Here is a 25,574-nt window from a genome sequence, read left to right on the forward strand (position 1 = left end):
TTATTCTGTGAGGTTTGTCATTTCTAACAATCTGAGCATAATCACTTTGACTGAGGAATATCCTTTTCACTCATAGAGGATTTTATCAGTTAAGTGAGACATTCCACATACTTTTAGGTACTGCAGTTGCGTTCCAATCTCCATTCTAACAGATTCCTTATATTTACACAGCATAAGAATGCCTCTCTTTATCTGGTCTGCAGATAATCTTGAAAGATGAAATCTCCCTCTTGGGAGAAAATCCTTGAATTCCAATTGATAACCGTGGGTCACTATTTCCAGCGCCCAGAGATCCTGAAATCTCTTGCCCAAGCCTGGGCAAAGAAAGACAGTCTGCCCCCTACCAGATCCGATCCTGGATCGGGGGCCGCCCCTTCATGCTGTCTTTGTAGCAGCAGCAGGCTTCTTAGATTGTTTACCTTTGTTACAATTCTGGTTAGGTCTCCAGACCGTTTAGACTGGGTAAAATTCCCTTTCTGCTTTGTGGAGGAAGAGGAAGCAGAGGGTCCTCATTTAAAATTCCGAAAGGAACGAAAATTATTTTGTTTACCCCTCATCTTAACAGCCTTATCCTGAGGTAGGGCATGGCCTTTACCTCCGGTAATATCAGAAATTATTTCCTTCAATTCAGGCCTGAAAAAGGTCTTACCCTTGAAAGGAATAGCTATAAGCTTAGTTTTTGATGATACATCAGCAGACCAAGATTTAAGCCACAACGCTCTACGCGCTAAAATAGCAAATCCTGCATTTTTCGCCGCTAATTTAGCAATTTAAAAAGCGGCATCAGTAATAAAAGAATTAGCTAGCTTAAGAGCCTTAATTCTATCCAAAATATCATCTAATAGATTCTCAACTTTAAGAGACTATTCCAGAGCCTCAAACCAAAAGGCTGCTGCAGTAGTTACTGGAACAATGCAAGCCGTAGGTTGTAAAAGAAACCCCTGATTTATAAATAATTTCTTTAGAAGACCCTCTAATTTTTTATCCATAGGATCTTTGAAAGCACAACTGTCCTCAATAGGTATAGTCGTACGCTTAGCCAGGGTAGATATAGCTCCCTCCACCTTAGGGACCGTATGCCAAGAGTCCCGAATGGTGTCTGATATGAGAAACATTTTCTTAAAATTAGGAGGGGGAGAAAATGGTATACCTGGTCTATCCCATTCCTTTTTAATAATTTCCGAAATTCTTTTAGGAACCGGAAAAACATCAGTGTAAGTAGGCACCTCAAGATATTTGTCCATCTTACACAATTTCTCTGGTGGTATCACAATAGGGTCACAATCATCCAGAGTCGCTAAAACCTCCCGAAGTAACAGGCGGAGGTGTTCAAGCTTAAATTTAAAGGACATAGTGTCCGAATCTGTCTGAGGTAACACATTCCCTGAGTCTGAAATCTCTCCCTCAGACAGCAATTCCCTGACCCCCAACTCAGAGCATTGTGAGGGTACATCAGAAATAGCTAATAAAGCATCAAAGGATTCAGTATTCACATTAATACCTGACCTACTGCGTTTACCCTGTAACACTGGTAATTTAGATAATACCTCTGTAAGGCTAGTTGACATAACTGCAGCCATCTCCTGCAGAGTAAAGGAATTATACGCACTAGAGGTACTGGGCGTCGCTTGTGTGGGCATTAAAGGTTGTGACACTTGGGGAGAATTGGATGGCATATCCTGATTTTTTTCAGACTGAGAATCATCCTTAGACACACTATCTTTATTTAGAATATGCTCTTTACAATGTAAGGCCCTTCCAGTACAAGAGGTATACAATGTAAGAGGGGGTTCCACAATGGCATCTAAACACATAGAACACTGAGATTCCTCAATGTCAGACATGCAGAACAGACTAGTAAACCAACAAAAGTCGTTTAAACACTTTTTTAAATGCTTTAAACAGTTTTCAGAAAAAAACGTGTACTGTGTCTTTAAAAAATAAAAGTGAACAATTTTTTCAAAAATGCGGTAAACCGTTAATTTATCTTCAAAACTAACTAATTTCCAAATAAGGTTTCCAAAAATTAATACACCCTAAGAATTAAGGGAAGGATTAACTGCTAAAAAGTATTTATAGTCTTTTATAATAAAGTCAGCAAAAAATACCCTCTGCACCTCGCCACAGCTCTGCTGTGACGCCTACCTGCCCCCAGGGTACTTCGAGAAGACTCGACAACAATCCGGAGAGGAAAGAACTCTGCTAAAGCTCCAACGGAGCTAATGCCTGCTGCCTCCTAGCCAGAATACAGAGCGCGTCTGAGCGCGCGAAAATAAGCCCCGCCCATCAGGACCGATGACCGAGTAGGCCCAAACCACCGCATGGAGAAGCGGTTACAACATTAGCCATGTGGAAACGATTACCCCTCAAGCACAAGCTACGGTCAAAATGTGTATACACTAACCGCAAATATAACTCCCAGTGTCTTAATAATGATCTTACAGCATATAGCCCTCTATCATTATAAGTCTTGCCCATAAAATGTCAACAGCATAAAATGAATAAAATAAATAGGTTTCAGTAACACCCTTAAAGATAGGTCTACTGCTTACCCCTTCCCTAACAGGGAATACATTTTCAGCCATTTTCTGACATACCAAGTCTCTTTAGAATAAAAAGGCTGCACATACCTCAATGCTGCTGCCAGCAGGAATCGGTCTCCACACTGAAGATGTCTCCTGTATTACCTTCAGATCTGTGGTAACCAACATGGATCTTAGTTACAGCTGCTGAGATCATCAACCTCAGGGCAGAATTCTTCTTCCATATCCCCTGAGGAAAATAGTACACACCGGTACCATTTAAAATAAAAAACTTCTTGATTGAAGAAACTAAAACTAACACCTCACTTTACCTTCTTCCTAGTATAACACAGGCAAAGAGAATGACTGGGGGTGGAGGGGAAGGGAGGAGCTATATATACAGTTCTGCTGTGATGTTCTTTGCCACTTTCTGTTAGCAGGAGGATAATATCCCACAAGTAAGGATGAAATCCATGGACTCGTCGTATCTTGTAGAAGAAAATTGGGTTTATTGGCCCTTTAAGTTAAAAAAATGCAAAACCAGCTGTTTTTTTAAAAAAAAAAAAACTATATTTACAGAGAATTGTTAAATTATTCATATTGTTTTATTATTTATTTTATGTCCCTGTAAAAGTTTTTGTGAGAATTATTAGGTTACATATACCACACCCTTTAGTTCTGTGCATTAATAAAGATGCAAATGTAATGAAGATATTTAATCATTTAAATAAGAAATTCAACATTTCAAGTTTGGCATACTAAAAATAATGAACACTGGCAATCTTGCAAGTAGTTTCACATACCCTTAGGGGCTATGATTTAAAATACCTCCATTTATAGGCAATCATGGACTGATAAACCTGACTCCAAATGTTCTAAATGAATCATACAGCTTTAAATACAGTGATTAGATTATCTTATAAATGAACTATCACGTGTAACTGATGTCTGCAAATCTTAGCAATCAGTATTATGTGCCCTAAGCTGTGTAATTTCAGAAAGCAATGTTGCCAAAAAATAATGGCATCTGTTCTTTCTGGTTGCAGGAAGCTTTGCTAAATCTGTACTTCTTTAACCACTAAATGAAAAGAATACATTTTCACTATGGGGAAAAAAATAAAAAACATAATTTATGCTTACCTGATAAATTCCTTTCTTCTGTTGTGTGATCAGTCCACGGGTCATCATTACTTCTGGGATATAACTCCTCCCCAACAGGAAATGCAAGAGGATTCACCCAGCAGAGCTGCATATAGCTCCTCCCCTCTACGTCACTCCCAGTCATTCGACCAAGAATCAACGAGAAAGGAGAAACCAAGGGTGAAGTGGTGACTGGAGTATAATTTAAAAGATATTTACCTGCCTTAAAACAGGGCGGGCCGTGGACTGATCACACAACAGAAGAAAGGAATTTATCAGGTAAGCATAAATTATGTTTTCTTCTGTTATGTGTGATCAGTCCACGGGTCATCATTACTTCTGGGATACCAATACCAAAGCAAAAGTACACGGATGACGGGAGGGATAGGCAGGCTCATTATACAGAAGGAACCACTGCCTGAAGAACCTTTCTCCCAAAAATAGCCTCCGAAGAAGCAAAAGTGTCAAATTTGTAAAATTTGGAAAAAGTATGAAGCGAAGACCAAGTTGCAGCCTTGCAAATCTGTTCAACAGAGGCCTCATTCTTAAAGGCCCAAGTGGAAGCCACAGCTCTAGTAGAATGAGCTGTAATTCTTTCAGGAGGCTGCTGTCCAGCAGTCTCATAGGCTAAACGAATTATGCTACGAAGCCAGAAGGAGAGAGAGGTAGCCGAAGCCTTATGACCTCTCCTCTGACCAGAGTACACGACAAACAGGGAAGACGTTTGTCGAAAATCCTTAGTTGCCTGCAAGTAGAACTTGAGGGCACGAACTACATCCAGATTGTGTAGAAGACGTTCCTTCTTTGAAGAAGGATTTGGACACAAGGATGGAACAACAATCTCTTGATTGATATTCCTGTTAGTGACTACCTTAGGTAAGAACCCAGGTTTAGTACGCAGAACTACCTTGTCTGAGTGAAAAATCAGATAAGGAGAATCACAATGTAAGGCTGATAACTCAGAGACTCTTCGAGCCGAGGAAATAGCCATTAAAAACAGAACTTTCCAAGATAACAATTTTATATCAATGGAATGAAGGGGTTCAAACGGAACACCCTGTAAAACGTTAAGAACTAAGTTTAAACTCCATGGCGGAGCAACAGTTTTAAACACAGGCTTGATCCTAGCTAAAGCCTGACAAAAGGCCTGGACGTCTGGATTTTCTGACAGACGCCTGTGTAACAAGATGGACAGAGCTGAGATCTGTCCCTTTAATGAGCTAGCCGATAAACCCTTTTCTAAACCTTCTTGTAGAAAGGACAATATCCTAGGAATCCTAACCTTACTCCAGGAGTAACCTTTGGATTCGCACCAGTATAGGTATTTACGCCATATCTTATGGTAAATCCTTCTGGTAACAGGCTTCCTAGCCTGTATCAGGGTATCAATAACCGACTCAGAAAAACCACGTTTTGATAAAATCAAGCGTTCAATTTCCAAGCAGTCAGCTTCAGAGAAGTTAGATTTTGATGTTTGAATGGACCCTGTATCAGAAGGTCCTGTCTTAGAGGTAGAGACCAAGGCGGACAGGATGACATGTCCACTAGATCTGCATACCAAGTCCTGCGTGGCCATGCAGGCGCTATTAGAATCACTGATGCTCTCTCCTGTTTGATTTTGGCAATCAATCGAGGAAGCAGCGGGAAGGGTGGAAACACATAAGCCATCCCGAAGTTCCAAGGTGCTGTCAAGGCATCTATCAGAACCGCTCCCGGATCCCTGGATCTGGACCCGTAGCGAGGAGTTTGGCGTTCTGGCGAGACGCCATGAGATCTATCTCTGGTTTGCCCCAACGTCGAAGTATTTGGGCAAAGACCTCCGGATGAAGTTCCCACTCCCCCGGATGAAAAGTCTGGCGACTCAAGAAATCCGCCTCCCAGTTCTCCACTCCCGGGATGTGGATTGCTGACAGGTGGCAAGAGTGAGACTCTGCCCAGCGAATTATCTTTGATACTTCCATCATTGCTAGGGAGCTTCTTGTCCCTCCTTGATGGTTGATGTAAGCTACAGTCGTGATGTTGTCCGACTGAAACCTGATGAACCCCCGAGTTTTTAACTGGGGCCAAGCCAGAAGGGCATGGAGAACTGCTCTTAATTCCAGAATGTTTATTGGCAGGAGACTTTCCTCCTGATTCCATTGTCCCTGAGCCTTCAGAGAATTCCAGACAGCGCCCCAACCTAGTAGGCTGGCGTCTGTTGTTACAATTGTCCAGTCCGGCCTGCTGAATGGCATCCCCCTGGACAGATGTGGCCGAGAAAGCCACCATGGAAGAGAGTTTCTGGTCTCTTGATCCAGATTCAGAGTAGGGGACAAGTCTGAGTAATCCCCATTCCACTGACTCAGCATGCACAATTGCAGCGGTCTGAGATGTAGACGTGCAAAGGGTACTATGTCCATTGCTGCTACCATTAAGCCGATCACCTCCATGCATTGAGCTACTGACGGGAGTTGAATGGAATGAAGGACACGGCATGCATTTAGAAGCTTTGTTAATCTGTCTTCTGTCAGATAAATCTTCATTTCTACAGAATCTATAAGAGTCCCCAAGAATGGAACTCTTGTGAGAGGAAAAAGAGAACTCTTCTTTTCGTTCACTTTCCATCCATGCGACCTTAGAAATGCCAGAACTAACTCTGTATGAGACTTGGCAGTTTGAAAGCTTGAAGCTTGTATCAGAATGTCGTCTAGGTACGGAGCTACCGAAATTCCTCGCGGTCTTAGTACCGCCAGAAGGGCACCCAGAACCTTTGTGAAGATTCTTGGAGCCGTAGCCAATCCGAATGGAAGAGCTACAAACTGGTAATGCCTGTCTAAGAAGGCAAACCTTAGATACCGGTAATGATCTTTGTGAATCGGTATGTGAAGGTAAGCATCCTTTAAATCCACTGTGGTCATGTACTGACCCTTTTGGATCATGGGTAAGATTGTCCGAATAGTTTCCATTTTGAACGATGGAACTCTTAGGAATTTGTTTAGGATCTTTAAATCCAAGATTGGCCTGAAAGTTCCCTCTTTTTTGGGAACCACAAACAGGTTTGAGTAAAACCCTTGTCCTTGTTCCGACCGCGGAACCGGATGGATCACTCCCATTAATAACAGATCTTGTACACAGCGTAGAAACGCTTCTTTCTTTATCTGGTTTGTTGACAACCTTGACAGATGAAATCTCCCTCTTGGGGGAGAGAATTTGAAGTCTAGAAGGTATCCCTGAGATATGATCTCTAGCGCCCAGGGATCCTGAACATCTCTTGCCCAAGCCTGGGCGAAGAGAGAGAGTCTGCCCCCCACTAGATCCGGTCCCGGATCGGGGGCCCTCGGTTCATGCTGTCTTTGGGGCAGCAGCAGGTTTCCTGGCCTGCTTGCCCTTGTTCCAGGACTGGTTAGGTTTCCAGCCTTGTCTGTAACGAGCAACAGCTCCTTCCTGTTTTGGTGCAGTGGAAGTTGATGCTGCTCCTGCTTTGAAATTCCGAAAGGGACGAAAATTAGACTGTCTAGCCTTAGCTTTGGCTTTGTCTTGAGGCAGGGCGTGGCCCTTACCTCCTGTAATGTCAGCGATAATTTCTTTCAAACCGGGCCCAAATAAAGTTTGCCCCTTGAAAGGTATATTAAGTAATTTGGACTTAGAAGTTACATCAGCTGACCAGGATTTTAGCCACAGCGCCCTACGTGCCTGAATGGCGAATCCTGAGTTCTTAGCCGTAAGTTTGGTTAAATGTACTACGGCCTCCGAAATGAATGAATTAGCTAGTTTAAGGACTCTAAGCCTGTCCGTAATGTCGTCCAGCGTAGCTGAACTAAGGTTCTCTTCCAGAGACTCAATCCAAAATGCTGCCGCAGCCGTAATCGGCGCGATGCATGCAAGGGGTTGCAATATAAAACCTTGTTGAACAAACATTTTCTTAAGGTAACCCTCTAATTTTTTATCCATTGGATCTGAAAAAGCACAGCTATCCTCCACCGGGATAGTGGTACGCTTAGCTAAAGTAGAAACTGCTCCCTCCACCTTAGGGACCGTTTGCCATAAGTCCCGTGTGGTGGCGTCTACTGGAAACATCTTTCTAAATATTGGAGGGGGTGAGAACGGCACACCGGGTCTATCCCACTCCTTAGTAACAATTTCAGTTAGTCTCTTAGGTATAGGAAAAACGTCAGTACTCGCCGGTACCGCAAAGTATTTATCCAACCTACACAATTTTTCTGGTATTGCAACAGTGTTACAATCATTAAGAGCCGCTAAAACCTCCCCTAGTAATACACGGAGGTTCTCCAATTTAAATTTAAAATTTGAAATATCTGAATCCAATCTGTTTGGATCAGAACCATCACCCACAGAATGAAGCTCTCCGTCCTCATGTTCTGCAAGCTGTGACGCAGTATCAGACATGGCCCTAGTATTATCAGCGCACTCTGTTCTCACCCCAGAGTGATCACGCTTGCCTCTTAGTTCTGGTAATTTAGCCAAAACTTCAGTCATAACAGTAGCCATATCTTGTAATGTTATCTGTAATGGCCGCCCAGATGTACTAGGCGCCATAATATCACGCACCTCCCGGGCGGGAGATGCAGGTACTGACACGTGAGGCGAGTTAGTCGGCATAACTCTCCCCTCGCTGTTTGGTGAAATTTGTTCAATTTGTACAGATTGGCTTTTATTTAAAGTAGCATCAATACAGTTAGTACATAAATTTCTATTGGGCTCCACCTTGGCATTGGAACAAATGACACAGATGTCTTCCTCTGAATCAGACATGTTTAACACACTAGCAATAAACTTGCAACTTGGTTACAATCTTATTTAACAAAAACGTACTGTGCCTCAAAGAGCACTAAACGATTAAATGACAGTTGAAATAATGAACTGAAAGACAGTTATAGCATCAATCCTTAAAAACAACACAACTTTTAGCAAAGGTTTGTTCCCATTAGTAAAGTAACAATAATTAAATTTGAAACATAAAAATTACAGAGCAACGTTTTTAATCACAGTCAATATATAAGTCTCACAGCTCTGCTGAGAGAATCTACCTCCCTCCAAAGAAGTTTGAAGACCCCTGAGATCTGTTAGAGATGAACCGGATCATGCAGGAAATACAAGAGTAACTGACTGGAATTTTTTGATGCGTAGCAAAGAGCGCCAAAAACGGCCCCTCCCCCTCACACACAGCAGTGAGAGAGAAACGAAACTGTCACAATTAAAACAAGCAACTGCCAAGTGGAAAAATAATGCCCAAATATTTATTCACTCAGTACCTCAGAAAATGCAAACGATTCTACATTCCAGCAAAAACGTTTAACATAATAAATACCTATTAAAAGGTTTAATGTACTTTTAACAGAGTAATTCCGGTGAAATACCATCCCCAGAATACTGAAGTGTAGAGTATACATACATGTCATTATAACGGTATGGCAGGATTTTCTCATCAATTCCATTCAGAAAATAAAAACTGCTACATACCTCAATGCAGATTCATCTGCCCGCTGTCCCCTGATCTGAAGCTTTTACCTCCCTCAGATGGCCGAGAAACAGCAATATGATCTTAACTACTCCGGTTAAAATCATAGTAAAAACTCTGGTAGATTCTTCTTCAAACTCTGCCAGAGAGGCAATAACACGCTCCGGTGCTATTGTAAAATAACAAACTTTTGATTGAAGTTATAAAAACTAAGTATAATCACCATAGTCCTCTCACACATCCTATCTAGTTGCTGGGTGCAAGAGAATGACTGGGAGTGACGTAGAGGGGAGGAGCTATATGCAGCTCTGCTGGGTGAATCCTCTTGCATTTCCTGTTGGGGAGGAGTTATATCCCAGAAGTAATGATGACCCGTGGACTGATCACACATAACAGAAGAAATCAAGTTTTTAAACTAATGCTCTATATTATTTTTCCACTAAAGTTGCCACCATAAATCTGATTCTTACCACATTTTCCCCACTAAGGGCCAGATTACAAGTGGAGTGCAAACTATTGCTTTTGCTAAAGTGATATTTGCACTCCACTTTGTAATAACAGCGCATGAAAATGTACGCTGGTATTACAAGTTATGGGCAATGCGATGCATTCCATTGCATGGAAGAATTGAGCTCATCAGAGCACGTTTCCATAGGCTCCAATGGGAGCCTCGCTCCGATGCCATCATACACAGCACAGAACCTAAGCTTAGCAAAGGGGGTATAAGTCGCGCAGCGATGGGCAGCAAAGTGTAAATATATATGTATGTAAGCATATACATATATATTTATATTTAACACCACCACACCCGCCAACTTTTAATCCCTAAAACTGCCTCATGCAGTTATTTATTTTAAAAAAATAAGATGCTACATTTTTATTTTAAAGGGCACATTACACTAAACTTTTGGGGCAATTGGGACACATTTAAAAAATTAAACAGAGGTCTGACCTCTGGTTAATTTTTTGAGAGATAATTGCTACCGCAAGCTCACAGTAGCAATAACCAGCCACTTGTAATGGCTGGTTATTTAATTTAATTAAATTTAATAAATTAGTGCTCAATTTATAATGTAGCCCTTAAGCTGCTAAAGAGGATTTCATCTTGCGTATATAAACCACCATATGGTTTGCCATATTATCAAGTTATTGAAAGGGTTACTCTCAAAACCAAACTCTGGCAGGAGGATTGATACAATGTTTGTGAATGTTTATCAGGATACAATCCAGGTAATAAGTGGCCAATTCTCCTCCCTACCTGATTTTTGCTACCAATGCATTGGCTGTGATCTTTTTTTTTTTTTTTACTATTTTTATTAGTTTTCCATAAACAGTAACAGAACAAAAGTACAATGCACAATGTTGTCAAATGGTATATGGTTACATAAGTTTGTACTTTGTAAAAATATGCATTTCAACCAGCAATATTTTATCATAGTCCAGGTGGATTCAGGTGATTAAATATGAACACTTATTACAGACGTGATAGTAGTAGTACAATAAATCATTTGTCATGCTATCTAATCCATTTCAATACAAAAAAAATGTTTTTTGGACATTGTAAAGTCTATCTATAATTGTAAATCTTTTAGGATCACCGAACAAAAAAAATGGTTGAGGTATGCGTGGGTTTCTATAGGCTATATTTTCCTTTGCTTACGAAGTAAGCTCAATGGTATAAGGAAGAAGGGGGACGGAGCCAGCAAAAAGGTTGGGGTTGGATGATAGGGAGAGAAGGATATAATTTGCAGTGGTAGTCTTAACTGGATAATAGTCTGTTTGTCTTAAAATACAGGGGTTCCTATTATGGTCAGAATATGGACAGAGCCTGCATAGGACTAAGATAGGGAAATCAGTTTAGATTTTTGGATTAGCAAAGATCGTTTTCTGGATTTAAAACTAGTGATGATGTCTGAGGCATATAGGATATATAAAAAGCTGCAATGAAATCTTATTCTTCTGGAAAAGTTTACCTAGAGGATCGATGATCAAAGAGGAGATAAGTGAATCTAGAACAGCTGTATGTTTTCAATAAATATTATTTAAAGCTACCCTGCCATGGGGATATGGGCCCTATACCCCACAACTAGGAAAAATGTGTTACAAGATATGAGGCTTATAGTGTTAACCAAAAAGCAGCTTCAAGACTACACAAATATTAAGAACCATTCCTCGGACAAGAGAGAAGGTATCACAGTATATTTCAAATTCTCCGTTCCCAATTGTAGTATTGCTGATACATATGAAGGGAAGAAGTAAAAAAAACATATACGTGAGTGTTGTGGGATTTTTAAAATGTAGTAACCAATTAGTTCCACCATGTTGTAGACCAAATAGTATATATCTTAACCTCCAACAATTTACACCCCTATGAAAGGGATTAAATGAAATGATATCGACTTTATATCCCAACTGAGAAGTCAGATTTCACCAAGGTTAAATAGAACCTAGGTCAATAAAATAGGAGCTGGACTGCAATAATAGATAACAACAAAAGGGAGTTTCTTCTGCCAGTGGTTTTCTAGCAGGTCAGAACAAGCAGACATCACCCATGGTTATCTGTATGTACACAAGGTTACAGCAGTAAAGGTTAGTTGAATAAAGCCAATTAGCCTATGTGTAAGATGTAGGCCTTAATAAATGTAACAGGGATATCTCTACAATCATGAAAACCTATGAAGGGTAAGAATAAGCAAATACTTAGGAGAATATATGTTTTAGCTCAAATATTAACATATTTCAAATAATGTACAGAAGGTTCTCAAGTCTTTTGACTGTCATGTAATGACCGTTAAGTCAAAGAGGTAGGTCTTGAGTAGTAATAATATAGGGGGCTTCTTATAGTTATATCAACATTCATAGTATCCCATAGACTTAACAGGTCATGAACCTTTAGTGGAGATTTAGGTCAGTAATCTACAGTTGTAAAATGAACGTATATGTTTATAAAAAAACTAACATAGCTAACCTTCCAAGTACCCAATACAACCTTTAACTAGGATATAACAGACTGAACTAAAGATCTCACACATGTCCTCTCTTAGTGCACTTACAGGTTTAAATCACATGATATCGTACGCATAATGATAACTATTGGTTACCACCTAGAGTCTAAGCTTAGACATATTCTATTTTGTGGTAATAGAAGAACTTGTGAGGCCTTCACTTGTCAAAATAACCTACTAGAAATAAGACTAATATATAAACTTGAGAGAGGGATGGTATATTAGGACTACTACTGAAATAAGTATACTGTGAAATTAAATATATCCTTAGTTATTAGAAAATGTTCGCATTGTGCTTTCATGGTGTTGGCAGCAATGAAATTATTAATCTTTACCTCTAAACATCTATCGGTTCTATCGTTGATCTTGTGGTCATATTAAATTAGCAGCCCTGAGAGACACATAGGGGTTTAGTATAGAAGGGCTATAGTATTATATCAGGAGATTTATAGTTGATTTCCTAACAAAATGGTATTCTCTTCCCTGGTTAGCTCATGTAGCATTCATAAATAGGAGCTTTACCTGAACTAAAAAGTGGCACCGCTTCGGCCGCAAGCAGTGTAAAACAGTAACTGTAAAAACAACACCAACTAGGGTTATGCCAATATAAGTATTGACTATTTATATCAGGTGAAAATACCCCAAGATATTTATGACCTAGTGATACTAATCTAAGAAAAGACCCTCCTCATAGCCTATTGTTAATTATCAGACATGTGCTATCCCATAGTATCTACAGAGCTAGCTAGCCAACACTACTGTTGGTTATCTAAAATCACCCTAGAGGAATAGTAAATGATACAGAAAACATAAAAAAACCATGTTACACGGGTCCTGGTTTCATATTAAGTAAAGAGCATAATCTGTGAACATGGATATCATAGCCGCATTACACCTAAGAAGGAGTTGTGCATACCTGTAACAGCAGTAATACTAGAAAACATATAGCAACAAATCAGCCATTCTAAAACTAAACAGCAAATAGGTATGAATATGAATATGCTTGTTTTTACAGTAAGCCGATATGAGTATTTCGTAAATCCAGCTGATGGCCTTCATATTCGTAAAACGAGATAAAGAGTCTCGCAATCAAAGGCTCTACCCGTGAGCACTCTATTTGGTAGGCCAATGAAGCAGAGTCTATGGCTATATAAATATAATCACCCTATTCCTATTCTATTTATGATAGATTTAAAAGAAAGGTCAGGGCAAGAAGCTCTTCCAGACTTAACGTATGGTCTTATAGTGTTCCTTGGAAACAATGTCAGAGTTGTGCTGTCTGTGGCGGTCCTCTCATCACTGTAGATGCCGCTTTCTGTTCAAACACCTTAGCGGGTAGATGTACGATTTTAAAGATCCCTCTGTTAGATATCGCCGTGCCTCTCATCCCATGAGCCTGCTCTGACACCTTCGTGTAAAAAATAGACCGGATCTTTGTTAAGTGGCCTTGCTGTCTCAATGGTGAATAGTAGCTTAGGCTGGGTAACTGACTTAGCTGTGGTAGATATTGCTCCGGTGAGCTCCGGGCAACTGCAATCTCAGCGTCTCCAGCCAAGCTCTGAGTGTAGGCGACTATGTCGCAAGGTTCCACAGGAGTAACCAAATTCATCCGAGGTCCGGTGCCATCTTGGAATGTATGCTGTATAGTCGGCAGCGTAAACCACTGCCGGGTTATTGTAATCATTTCAGAGAAGTGGGTCTGTAATTTAGAATATCTCCACCTCGAGTGCTTCCATCTTTCAATAAGGATTGCAAAAATAACCAGCTTATTGATCCCAATGTCCAGGAAAGTACTATAGTATCAGGTGTGGCCCATAGGCTTCTGGTTTCCATGTGGCGTAGCCGAACAACACAGGCTTAAATCACATTTCCAAGGTTGTCGAGCTAAAATATTGTATAGGTGTTTCCTATGTTGTTGGTTTTTTTTTACCAATTAACTTAACTACAATATACTATACTCATTTAGAAGGCTCACTAAACAGTTTGAAGGGACACTCAAGTCAAAATAAAAACTTTTTGTTGTTGCTGTATCTGAATCATTAAACAACTTTCCATTTTACTTCCATTAACAAAATGTGCAGTCTTTTTATATTTACACTTTTTGAGTCACCAGCTCCTACTGAGCATGTGCAAGAATTCATGAAAATATTATATTAATTTGTGGTTGGTTGACAGCTGTCACATGATACAGGAGTGGAAATAGACATAACTTTGAAATGTGTCATAAAAAAACAACAACATAATTTATGCTTACCTGATAAATTTATTTCTCTTGTAGTGTATCCAGTCCACGGATCATCCATTACTTGTGGGATATTCTCCCTCCCAACAGGAAGTTGCAAGAGGATCACCCACAGCAGAGCTGCTATATAGCTCCTCCCCTCACTGCCATATCCAGTCATTCGACCGAAACAAGACGAGAAAGGAGAAACCATAGGGTGCAGTGGTGACTGTAGTTTAATTAAAATTTAGACCTGCCTTAAAAAGGACAGGGCGGGCCGTGGACTGGATACACTACAAGAGAAATAAATTTATCAGGTAAGCATAAATTATGTTTTCTCTTGTTAAGTGTATCCAGTTCACGGATCATCCATTACTTGTGGGATACCAATACCAAAGCTAAAGTACACGGATGATGGGAGGGACAAGGCAGGAACTTAAACGGAAGGAACCACTGCCTGTAGAACCTTTCTCCCAAAAACAGCCTCCGAAGAAGCAAAAGTGTCAAATTTGTAAAATATTGAAAAGGTGTGAAGCGAAGACCAAGTCGCAGCCTTGCAAATCTGTTCAACAGAGGCCTCATTTTTAAAGGCCCAGGTAGAAGCCACAGCTCTAGTAGAATGAGCTGTAATCCTTTCAGGGGGCTGCTGTCCAGCAGTCTCATAGGCTAAGCGTATTATGCTCCGAAGCCAAAAGGAGAGAGAGGTTGCCGAAGCTTTTTGACCTCTCCTCTGTCCAGAGTAAACGACAAACAGGGCAGATGTTTGACGAAAATCTTTACTAGCCTGTAAGTAAAACTTCAAGGCACGGACTACGTCCAGATTATGCAAAAGACGTTCCTTCTTTGAAGAAGGATTAGGACACAATGATGGAACAACAATCTCTTGATTGATATTCCTGTTAGAAACCACCTTAGGCAAAAACCCAGGTTTGGTACGCAGAACTACCTTGTCTGAATGAAAAATCAGATAAGGAGAATCACAATGTAAGGCAGCTAACTCAGAGACTCTTCAAGCCGAGGAAATAGCCATCAAAAACAGAACTTTCAAAGATAAAAGTTTAATATCAATGGAATGAAGGGGTTCAAACGGAACTCCCTGAAGAACTTTAAGAACTAAGTTTAAGCTCCAGGGGGGAGCAACAGTTTTAAACACAGGCTTAATCCTAACCAAAGCCTGACAAAATGCCTGGACGTCTGGAACTTCTGCCAGACGCTTGTGCAAAAGAATAGACAGAGCAGAGATCTGTCCTTTTAAAGAACTAGCTGATAAGCCTTTGTCCAAACCCTCTTGGAGAAAGGACAATATCCTAGGAATCCTAACCTTACTCCATGAGTAACTCTTGGATTCACACCAATAAAGATATTTACGCCATATCTTATGGTAGATTTTCCTGGTGACAGGCTTCCGAGCCTGTATTAAGGTATCAATGACTGACTCGGAGAAGCCACGCCTTGATAGAATCAAGCGTTCAATCTCCATGCAGTCAGTCTCAGAGAAATTAGATTTGGATGATTGAAAGGACCTTGCATTAGAAGGTCCTGCCTCAGAGGCAGAGTCCATGGTGGAAGAGATGACATGTCCACTAGGTCTGCATACCAGGTCCTGCGTGGCCACGCAGGCGCCATCAGAATCACCGATGCTCTCTCCTGTTTGATTTTGGCAATCAGTCGAGGGAGCAGAGGAAACGGTGGAAACACATATGCCAGGTTGAAGAACCAAGGAGCTGCTAGAGCATCTATCGGCGTTGCTCCCTGGACCTGGATCCGTAACAAGGAAGCTTGGCGTTCTGGCGAGAGGCCATGAGATCCAGTTCTGGTTTGCCCCAACGATGGACCAGTTGAGCAAACACCTCCGGATGGAGTTCCCACTCCCCCGGATAAAAAGTCTGACGACTTAGAAAATCCGCCTCCCAGTTCTCTACGCCTGGGATGTGGATCGCTGACAGGTGGCAAGAGTTAGACTCTGCCCAGTGAATTATCTTTGAGACTTCTAACATCGCTAGGGAACTCCTGGTTCCCCCTTGATGGGTGATGTAAGCCACAGTCGTGATGTTGTCCGACTGAAATCTGATGAACCTCAGTGTTGCTAACTGAGGCCAAGCTAGAAGAGCATTGAATATTGCTCTTAACTCCAGAATATTTATTGAGAGGAGTTTCTCCTCCTGAGTCCACGATCCCTGAGCCTTCAGGGAGTTCCAGACTGCGCCCCAACCTAGAAGGCTGGCATCTGTTGTTACAATCGTCCAATCTGGCCTGCGAAAGGTCATACCCTTGGACAGATGGACCCGAGAAAGCCACCAGAGAAGAGAATCTCTGGTCTCTTGATCCAGATTTAGTAGAGGGGACAAATCTGAGTAATCCCCATTCCACTGACTTATCATGCATAATTGCAGCGGTCTGAGATGCAGGTGCGCAAATGGCACTATGTCCATTGCCGCTACCATTAAGCCGATTACTTCCATGCACTGAGCCACTGACGGGCGTGGAATGGAATGAAGGACATGGCAAGCATTTAGAAGTTTTGATAACCTGGACTCCGTCAGGTAAATTTTCATCTCTACAGAATCTATAAGAGTCCCTAGGAAGGAGACTCTTGTGAGTGGTGATAGAGAACTCTTTTCCACGTTAACTTTCCACCCATGCGACCTCAGAAATGCCAGAACTATCTCTGTATAAGACTTGGCAATTTGAAAGCTTGACGCCTGTATCAGGATGTCGTCTAGATACGGAGTCAACGCTATGCCTCGCGGTCTTAGAACCGCCAGAAGTGAGCCCAGAACCTTTGTAAAAATTCTCGGGGCAGTGGCCAACCCGAAGGGAAGAGCTACAAATTGGTAATGCCTGTCTAGAAAGGCAAACCTTAGGAACCGATGATGATCTTTGTGAATCGGTATGTGAAGGTAGGCATCCTTTAAGTCCACTGTGGTCATGTACTGACCCTCTTGGATCATGGTTAGGATGGTCCGAATAGTTTCCATTTTGAATGATGGAACTCTGAGGAATTTGTTTAAGATCTTTAGATCCAAGATTGGTCTGAAGGTTCCCTCTTTCTTGGGAACCACAGATTTCAATAAAATCCCTATCCTTGTTCCGTCCGCGGAACTGGATGGATCACTCCCATTACAAGGAGGTCTTGCACACAGCTTAGGAATGCCTCTTTCTTTATCTGGTTTGCTGATAACCTTGAAAGATGAAATCTCCCTTGTGGAGGAGAAGCTTTGAAGTCCAGAAGATATCCCTGAGATATGATCTCCAACGCCCAGGGATCCTGAACATCTCTCTTGCCCACGCCTGGGCGAAGAGAGAAAAAGTCTGCCCCCCACTAGATCCGTTTCCGGATAGGGGGCCGTTCCTTCATGCTGTCTTGGGGGCAGCAGCAGGTTTTCTGGCCTGCTTGCCCTTGTTCCAGGACTGGTTAGGTTTCCAGGCCTGTCTGTAATGAGCAACAGTTCCCTCTTGTTTTGAAGCGGAGGAAGTTGATGCTGCTCCTGCCTTGAAATTTCGAAAGGCACGAAAATTAGACTGTTTGGCCTTTGATTTGGCCCTGTCCTGAGGAAGGGTATGACCCTTGCCTCCAGTAATGTCAGCAATAATTTACTTCAAGTTAGGCCCGAATAAGGTCTGCCCCTTGAAAGGAATGTTGAGTAATTTAGACTTTGAAGTCACGTCAGCTGACCAGGATTTAAGCCATAGCGCCCTACGCGCCTGGATGGCGAATCCGGAATTCTTAGCCGTTAGTTTAGTCAAATGAACAATGGTATCAGAAACAAATTAGTTAGCTAGCTTAAGCGTTCTAAGCTTGTCAATAATTTCATTCAATGGAGCTGTCTGGATGGCCTCTTCCAGGGCCTCAAACCAGAATGCTGCCGCAGCAGTGACAGACGCAATGCATGCAAGGGGCTGTAAAATAAAACCTTGTTGAATAAACATTTTCTTAAGGTAACCCTCCAATTTTTTATCCATTGGATATGAAAAAGCACAACTGTCCTCAACCGGGATAGTGGTACGCTTTGCTAAAGTAGAAACTGCTCCCTCCACCTTAGGGACCGTCTGCCATAAGTCCCGTGTAGTGGCGTCTATTGGAAACATTTTTCTAAATATAGGAGGTGGGGAAAAGGGCACACCGGGTCTATTCCACTCCTTGCTAATAATTTCTGTAAGCCTTTTTAGGTATAGGAAAAACGTCAGTACACACCGGCACCGCATAGTATCTATCCAGCCTACACAATTTCTCTGGAATTGCAACTGTGTTACAGTCATTCAGAGCAGCTAATACCTCCCCAAGCAATACACGGAGGTTCTCAAGCTTAAATTTAAAATTAGAAATCTCTGAATCAGGTTTCCCCGAGTCAGAGATGTCACCCACAGACTGAAGCTCTCCGTCCTCATGTTCTGCATATTGTGACGCAGTATCAGACATGGCTCTAACAGCATTTGCGCGCTCTGTATCTCTCCTAACCCCAGAGCTATCGCGCTTGCCTCTTAATTCAGGCAATCTAGATAATACCTCTGACAGGGTATTATTCATGATTGCAGCCATGTCCTGCAAGGTAATAGATATGGGTGTCCCTGATGTAATTGGCGCCATATTAGCGTGCGTCCCCTGAGCGGGAGGCGAAGGGTCTGACACGTGGGGAGAGTTAGTCGGCATAACTTCCCCCTCGACAGAACCCTCTGGTGATAATTCTTTTATAGATAAAGACTGATCTTTACTGTTTAAGGTGAAATCAATACATTTAGTACACATTCTCCTATGGGGCTCCACCATGGCTTTCAAACATAATGAACAAGTAGGTTCCTCTGTGTCAGACATGTTTAAACAGACTAGCAATGAGACTAGCAAGCTTGGAAAACACTTTAAAACAAGTTTACAAGCAAAATAAAAAACGTTACTGCGCCTTTAAGAAACACAAATTTTCCCAAATTTTGAAATAACAGTGAAAAAATGCAGTTACACTAACCAAATTTTTACAGTGTATGTAATAAGTTAGCAGAGCATTGCACCCACTTGCAAATGGATGATTAACCCCTTAATACCAAAAACGGAATAACAAATGACAAAAACGTTTTTTAAACAGTCACAACAACTGCCACTTTTTACCTCCCTCAATACGACTTTTGAAGCCTTTTGAGCCCTTCAGAGAAGTCCTGGATCATGCAGGAAGAAGCTGGATGTCTGTGTCTGTAATTTTTGCTGTGCAAAAAAAACGCTAAAATAGGCCCCTCCCACTCATATTACAACAGTGGGAAGCCTCAGGGAACTGTTTCTAGGCAAAATTCAAGCCAGCCATGTGGAAAAAACTAGGCCCCAATAAGTTTTATCACCAAACATATGTAAAAAACGATTAAACATGCCAGCAAACGTTTTAAAATACACTTTTATAAGAGTATGTATCTCTATTAATAAGCCCGATACCAGTCGCTATCACTGCATTTAAGGCTTTACTTACATTACTTCGGTATCAGCAGCATTTTCTAGCAAATTCCATCCCTAGAAAAATATTTTAACTGCACATACCTTATTACAGGAAAACCTGCACGCTATTCCCCCTCTGAAGTTACCTCACTCCTCAGAATATGTGACTACAGCAAAGGATCTTAGTTACTTCTGCTAAGATCATAGAAAACGCAGGCAGATTCTTCTTCTAAATACTGCCTGAGATAAACAGTACACTCCGGTACCATTTAAAAATAACAAACTTTTGATTGAAGAAATAAACTAAGTATAAAACACCACAGTCCTCTTACGACCTCCATATTAGTTGAGAGTTGCAAGAGAATGACTGGATATGGCAGTGAGGGGAGGAGCTATATAGCAGCTCTGCTGTGGGTGATCCTCTTGCAACTTCCTGTTGGGAGGGAGAATATCCCACAAGTAATGGATGATCCGTGGACTGGATACACTTAACAAGAGAAATCTACTACTCATTTGAAGTTCAGACTAAGTGCTATTGCATTGTCTTTTTATCGTGCATGTGTTGTTTATGCAAATCAATAGTGAGATATAATGAGAATATTAGAGTTTTGGACTTACCCACATTAAGCTGGCTCAGCAAGGTAGAAAACTCCTTATTTCCTTCTAGGACACGCAGTATATTTGAGGACTCAATCCTCTCCAGGGTTACTGCCCAGTACACATAGATCTTCTGGTTAAAACCAACGTATACCAGACAGGGGCTGTTCTGACCTCCTCTACAGGCATAGACCCCTGAGTGTCAAAATGAGCATGTCCGTCACATAAGAAAACAAGATACAGTAGCACAGATAAAAAGATGATAACAGGACAGAGAAATCGGGTAAAGACTGAGAGAGAGGTAATTACTGTAAAATACAGCCTTCACGGACCTGCACAGAAGGCACTGACATTTTCATCCACTTGGAAGCGCAACACTGTACGATTGTGATCAATGATGTACGTTTGGCCATCCCAAGCGCATGCAACAACTTCTTCCTGCCCATTACCCTACAGGAGAAAGACATAATAAACTGAAAAAGATCCCACTACAGAGAAGCAACAAGAAAAATAGTACAATTTCTAAATTTACATATCCATACTGTGTAAAGCCAGAATTCAAGCAGAAAAAACTAAATTTATGCTTACCTGATAAATTGATTTCTTCTATGGAAAAACGAATCCATGGATTCATCCTTTACTTGTGGGATAATATCCTTCCCTACAGGAAGTGGCAAAGAGCACCACAGGTACAGCAGAGCATTCGACCAAAGGTACAGGAAGAAAAAGGAGAAACTACAAGGTGCAGAGGTGACTGAGTTTAAATCAAAAAAATATAATCTGTCTTAAAATGACAGGGCGGGCCGTGGACTCATCTTAACATAGAAGAAATCAATTTATCAGGTAAGCATAAATTTAGTTTTCTTCTATAAAGGTAAGACGAGTCCACGGATTCATCCTTTACTTGTGTTATACAATACCAAAGCTACAGGACACGGATGAACGGGAGGGACAAGACAGATGGTTAAACAGAAGGCACCACTGCTTGAAGAACTTTTCTCCCAAAAATAGCCTCCGAAGAAGCAAAGGTATCAAATTTGTAAAATTTGGAAAAGGTATGAAGCGAAGACCAAGTCGCAGCCTTACAAATCTGTTCAACAGAAGCATCATTTTTAAAAGCCCATGTGGAAGCCACCGCTCTAGTAGAGTGAGCTGTAATTCTTTCAGGAGGCTGCTGTCCAGCAGTCTCGTATGCCAAACAGATGATGCTTTTTAGCCAAAAGGCAAGAGAGGTAGCCGTAGCTTTTTGACCTCTACGTTTTCCAGAATAGACAACAAACAAAGAAGATGTTTGTCGAAAATCTTTGGTCGCTTGCAAGTAAAGCTTCAAAGCACGAACCACGTCCAAGTTGTGCAATAGACGCTCCTTCTTAGAGGAAGAATTAGGACACAGAGAAGAAACAACAATTTCCTGATTAATATTCTTATTAGTAACAACCTTAGGAAGGAATCCAGGTTTGGTACGCAGAACCACCTTATCAGCATGGAAAACAAGATAAGGCGAGTCGCATTGCAATGCATATAGTTCAGAAACTCTTCGAGACGAAGAGATAGCAACTAAAAACAGAACTTTCCAAGATAGAAGCTTAATATCTATGGAATGCATAGGTTCAAATGGAACCCCTTAACCCCTTAATGACAACTGACGTACCAGGTACGTCCTGCAAAAACTAGCAGTTAGTGACAATGGACCTACCTGGTACGTCAGTTGTTTAAGAGAGTGCTGGAAGCCATCGCAATCGCTTCCAGCAGTTCTCAGGGTATTGCAGTGATGCCTCGATATGGAGGCATCCTGCAATACCTTTTAACAAGCCTCCGATGCAGAGAGAGCCACTCTGTGGCCCTCTCTGCACCGGTAACAATGGTGCTGTGTTCCGGGGGGAAGGGAAGCAAGGAGGCGGCAGCGTGCGGGTGCGCGCGTGCATGTGGGGGGGGGGCGCGTGTGCACGTGGGGGGGCGCGTGTGCACGTGGGGCGCGCGCGCATATTAGCCACTGACACCAATGAAAAAAAAAAAAGTTCAAAACATTAACATGAACATTAAAAAAAAATATATATATATAAAAGGATCTGGGGGGGGGGTTGGGGGTATTGAGGGGGGGGGGGCTGCTACACTACAGAAAAGTTTATAAATATTTTTGGGGGCAAATTGGGTACTGGCAGACAGCTGCCAGTACCCAAGATGGCGGCAATTAAGTAGCAGGGAGGGTTATAGAGCTGTTTGGTGGGGGATCAGGGAGGTTGGGGGCTAAGGCAGGGCTCCATTACAGCAGGATACATTTTTCTAAAAAATAAAATAAAAAAAAACTCCTTTTATTTAGTACTGGCAGACTTTCTGCCAGTACTTAAGATGGCGGGGACAATTGTGGGGTGGGGGAGTGAAGAGAGCTGTTTGGGAGGGATCAGGGGGTGGGATGTGTCAGGTGGGAGGCTGATCTCTACACTAAAGCTAAAATTAACCCTGCCAGCGCCCTACAAGCTACCTAATTAACTCCTTCACTGCTGGGCATAATTCACGTGTTGTGCGCAGCAGCATTTAGCGGCCTTCTAATTAACAAAAAGCAACGCCAAAGCCATATATGTCTGCTATTTCTGAACAAAGGGGATCCCAGAGAAGCTTTTACAACCATTTGTGCCATAATTGCACAAACGGTTTGTAAATAATTTCAGTGAGAAACCTAAAATTGTGAAAAATTTAAAGGTTTTTTTTTATTTGCTCGCATTTGGCGGTGAAATGGTGGCATGAAATATACCAAAATTGGCCTAGATCAATACTTGGAGTTGTCTACTACACTAAACTAAAGCTAAAATTAACCCTACAAGCTCCCTACATGCTCCTTAATTAACCCCTTCACTGCTGGGCATAAAACACGTGTGGTGCGCAGCGGCATTTAGCGGCCTTCTAATTACCAAAAAGCAACCCCAAAGCCATATAAGTCTGCTATTTCTGAACAAAGGCGATCCCAGAGAAGCATTTACAACCATTTGTGCCATAATTGCAGAAGCTGTTTGTAAATAATTTCAGTGGGAAACCTAAAGTTTGTGACAAAATGTGTGAAAAAGTGAACTTTTTTTTTAATTTGATCGCATTTGGCGGTGAAACGGTGGCATGAAATATACAAAAATGGGCCTAGATCAATACTTTGGGATGTCTTCTAAAAAAAAAAACAGAATTTATGTTTACCTGATAAATTACTTTCTCCAACGGTGTGTCCGGTCCACGGCGTCCTTACTTGTGGGATATTCTCTTCCCCAACAGGAAATGGCAAAGAGCCCAGCAAAGCTGGTCACATGATCCCTCCTAGGCTCCGCCTTCCCCAGTCATTCGACCGACGTAAAGGAGGAATATTTGCATAGGAGAAATCATATTATACCGTGGTGACTGTAGTTAGAGAAAATAAATCATCAGACCTGATTAAAAAACCAGGGCGGGCCGTGGACCGGACACACCGTTGGAGAAAGTAATTTATCAGGTAAACATAAATTCTGTTTTCTCCAACATAGGTGTGTCCGGTCCACGGCGTCATCCTTACTTGTGGGAACCAATACCAAAGCTTTAGGACACGGATGATGGGAGGGAGCAAATCAGGTCACCTAGATGGAAGGCACCACGGTTTGCAAAACCTTTCTCCCAAAAATAGCCTCAGAAGAAGCAAAAGTATCAAATTTGTAAAATTTAGTAAAAGTGTGCAGTGAAGACCAAGTCGCTGCCTTACATATCTGATCAACAGAAGCCTCGTTCTTGAAGGCCCATGTGGAAGCCACGGCCCTAGTGGAATGAGCTGTGATTCTTTCAGGAGGCTGTCGTCCGGCAGTCTCATAAGCCAATCTGATGATGCTTTTAAGCCAAAAAGAGAGAGAGGTAGAAGTTGCTTTTTGACCTCTCCTTTAACCAGAATAAACAACAAACAAGGAAGATGTTTGTCTGAAATCCTTTGTAGCCTCTAAATAGAATTTTAGAGCACGAACTACATCCAAATTGTGCAACAAACGTTCCTTCTTTGAAACTGGATTCGGACACAAAGAAGGCACGACTATCTCCTGGTTAATATTTTTGTTAGAAACAACTTTCGGAAGAAAACCAGGTTTAGTACGCAAAACCACCTTATCTGCATGGAACACCAGATAAGGAGGAGAACACTGCAGAGCAGATAACTCTGAAACTCTTCTAGCAGAAGAAATTGCAACCAAAAACAAAACTTTCCAAGATAATAACTTGATATCAACGGAATGTAGGGGTTCAAACGGAACCCCCTGAAGAACTGAAAGAACTAAATTAAGACTCCAAGGAGGAGTCAAAGGTTTGTAAACAGGCTTGATTCTAACCAGAGCCTGAACAAAAGCTTGAACATCTGGCACAGCCGCCAGCTTTTTGTGAAGTAAAACAGATAAAGCAGAAATCTGTCCCTTCAAAGAACTTGCAGATAATCCTTTCTCCAAACCTTCTTGAAGAAAGGATAGAATCTTAGGAATTTTTATCTTGTTCCATGGGAATCCTTTAGATTCACACCAACAGATATATTTTTTCCATATTTTATGGTAGATTTTTCTAGTTACAGGCTTTCTGGCCTGAACAAGAGTATCAATGACAGAATCTGAGAACCCTCGCTTTGATAAAATCAAGCGTTCAATCTCCAAGCAGTCAGTTGGAGTGAGGCCAGATTGGGATGTTCGAACGGACCTTGAACAAGAAGGTCCTGTCTCAAAGGTAGCCTCCATGGTGGAGCCGATGACATATTCACCAGATCTGCATACCAAGTCCTGCGTGGCCACGCAGGAGCTATCAAGATCACCGATACCCTCTCCTGTTTGATCCTGGCTACCAGCCTGGGAATGAGAGGAAACGGTGGGAACACATAAGCTAGGTTGAAGCTCCAAGGTGCTACTAGTGCATCCACTAGAGTCGCCTTGGGATCCCTGGATCTGGACCCGTAGCAAGGAACCTTGAAATTCTGACGAGACGCCATCAGATCCATGTCTGGAATGCCCCACAATTGAATTATTTGGGCAAAGATTTCCAGATGGAGTTCCCACTCCCCCGGATGAAATGTCTGACGACTCAGAAAATCCGCTTCCCAATTTTCCACTCCTGGGATGTGGATTGCAGACAAGTGGCAGGAGTGAGTCTCCGCCCATTGAATTATTTTGGTCACTTCTTCCATCGCCAGGGAACTCCTTGTTCCCCCCTGATGGTTGATATACGCAACAGTCGTCAT

The 25,574-nt window shown here is 41.8% G+C and overlaps 1 protein-coding gene across 1 annotated transcript in view; it reads right to left on the reverse strand.

Annotated features, from left to right (window-relative positions):
- ITFG2 (integrin alpha FG-GAP repeat containing 2) overlaps nt 1-25,574 on the reverse strand; it is a 137,495-nt gene that overhangs the window by 25,811 nt on the left and 86,110 nt on the right. The window contains exons 10-11 of the mRNA XM_053718814.1: nt 20,692-20,809; nt 20,381-20,554 (exon numbers count right to left, since the gene is read on the reverse strand). Of these exons, the coding sequence (XP_053574789.1) occupies nt 20,381-20,554; nt 20,692-20,809 (292 nt within the window). The remainder of the gene's footprint in view (nt 1-20,380; nt 20,555-20,691; nt 20,810-25,574) is intronic.

This window comes from Bombina bombina, chromosome 6 (genome assembly GCF_027579735.1).
Source record: "Bombina bombina isolate aBomBom1 chromosome 6, aBomBom1.pri, whole genome shotgun sequence".
NCBI classification, from domain to species: domain Eukaryota; kingdom Metazoa; phylum Chordata; class Amphibia; order Anura; family Bombinatoridae; genus Bombina; species Bombina bombina.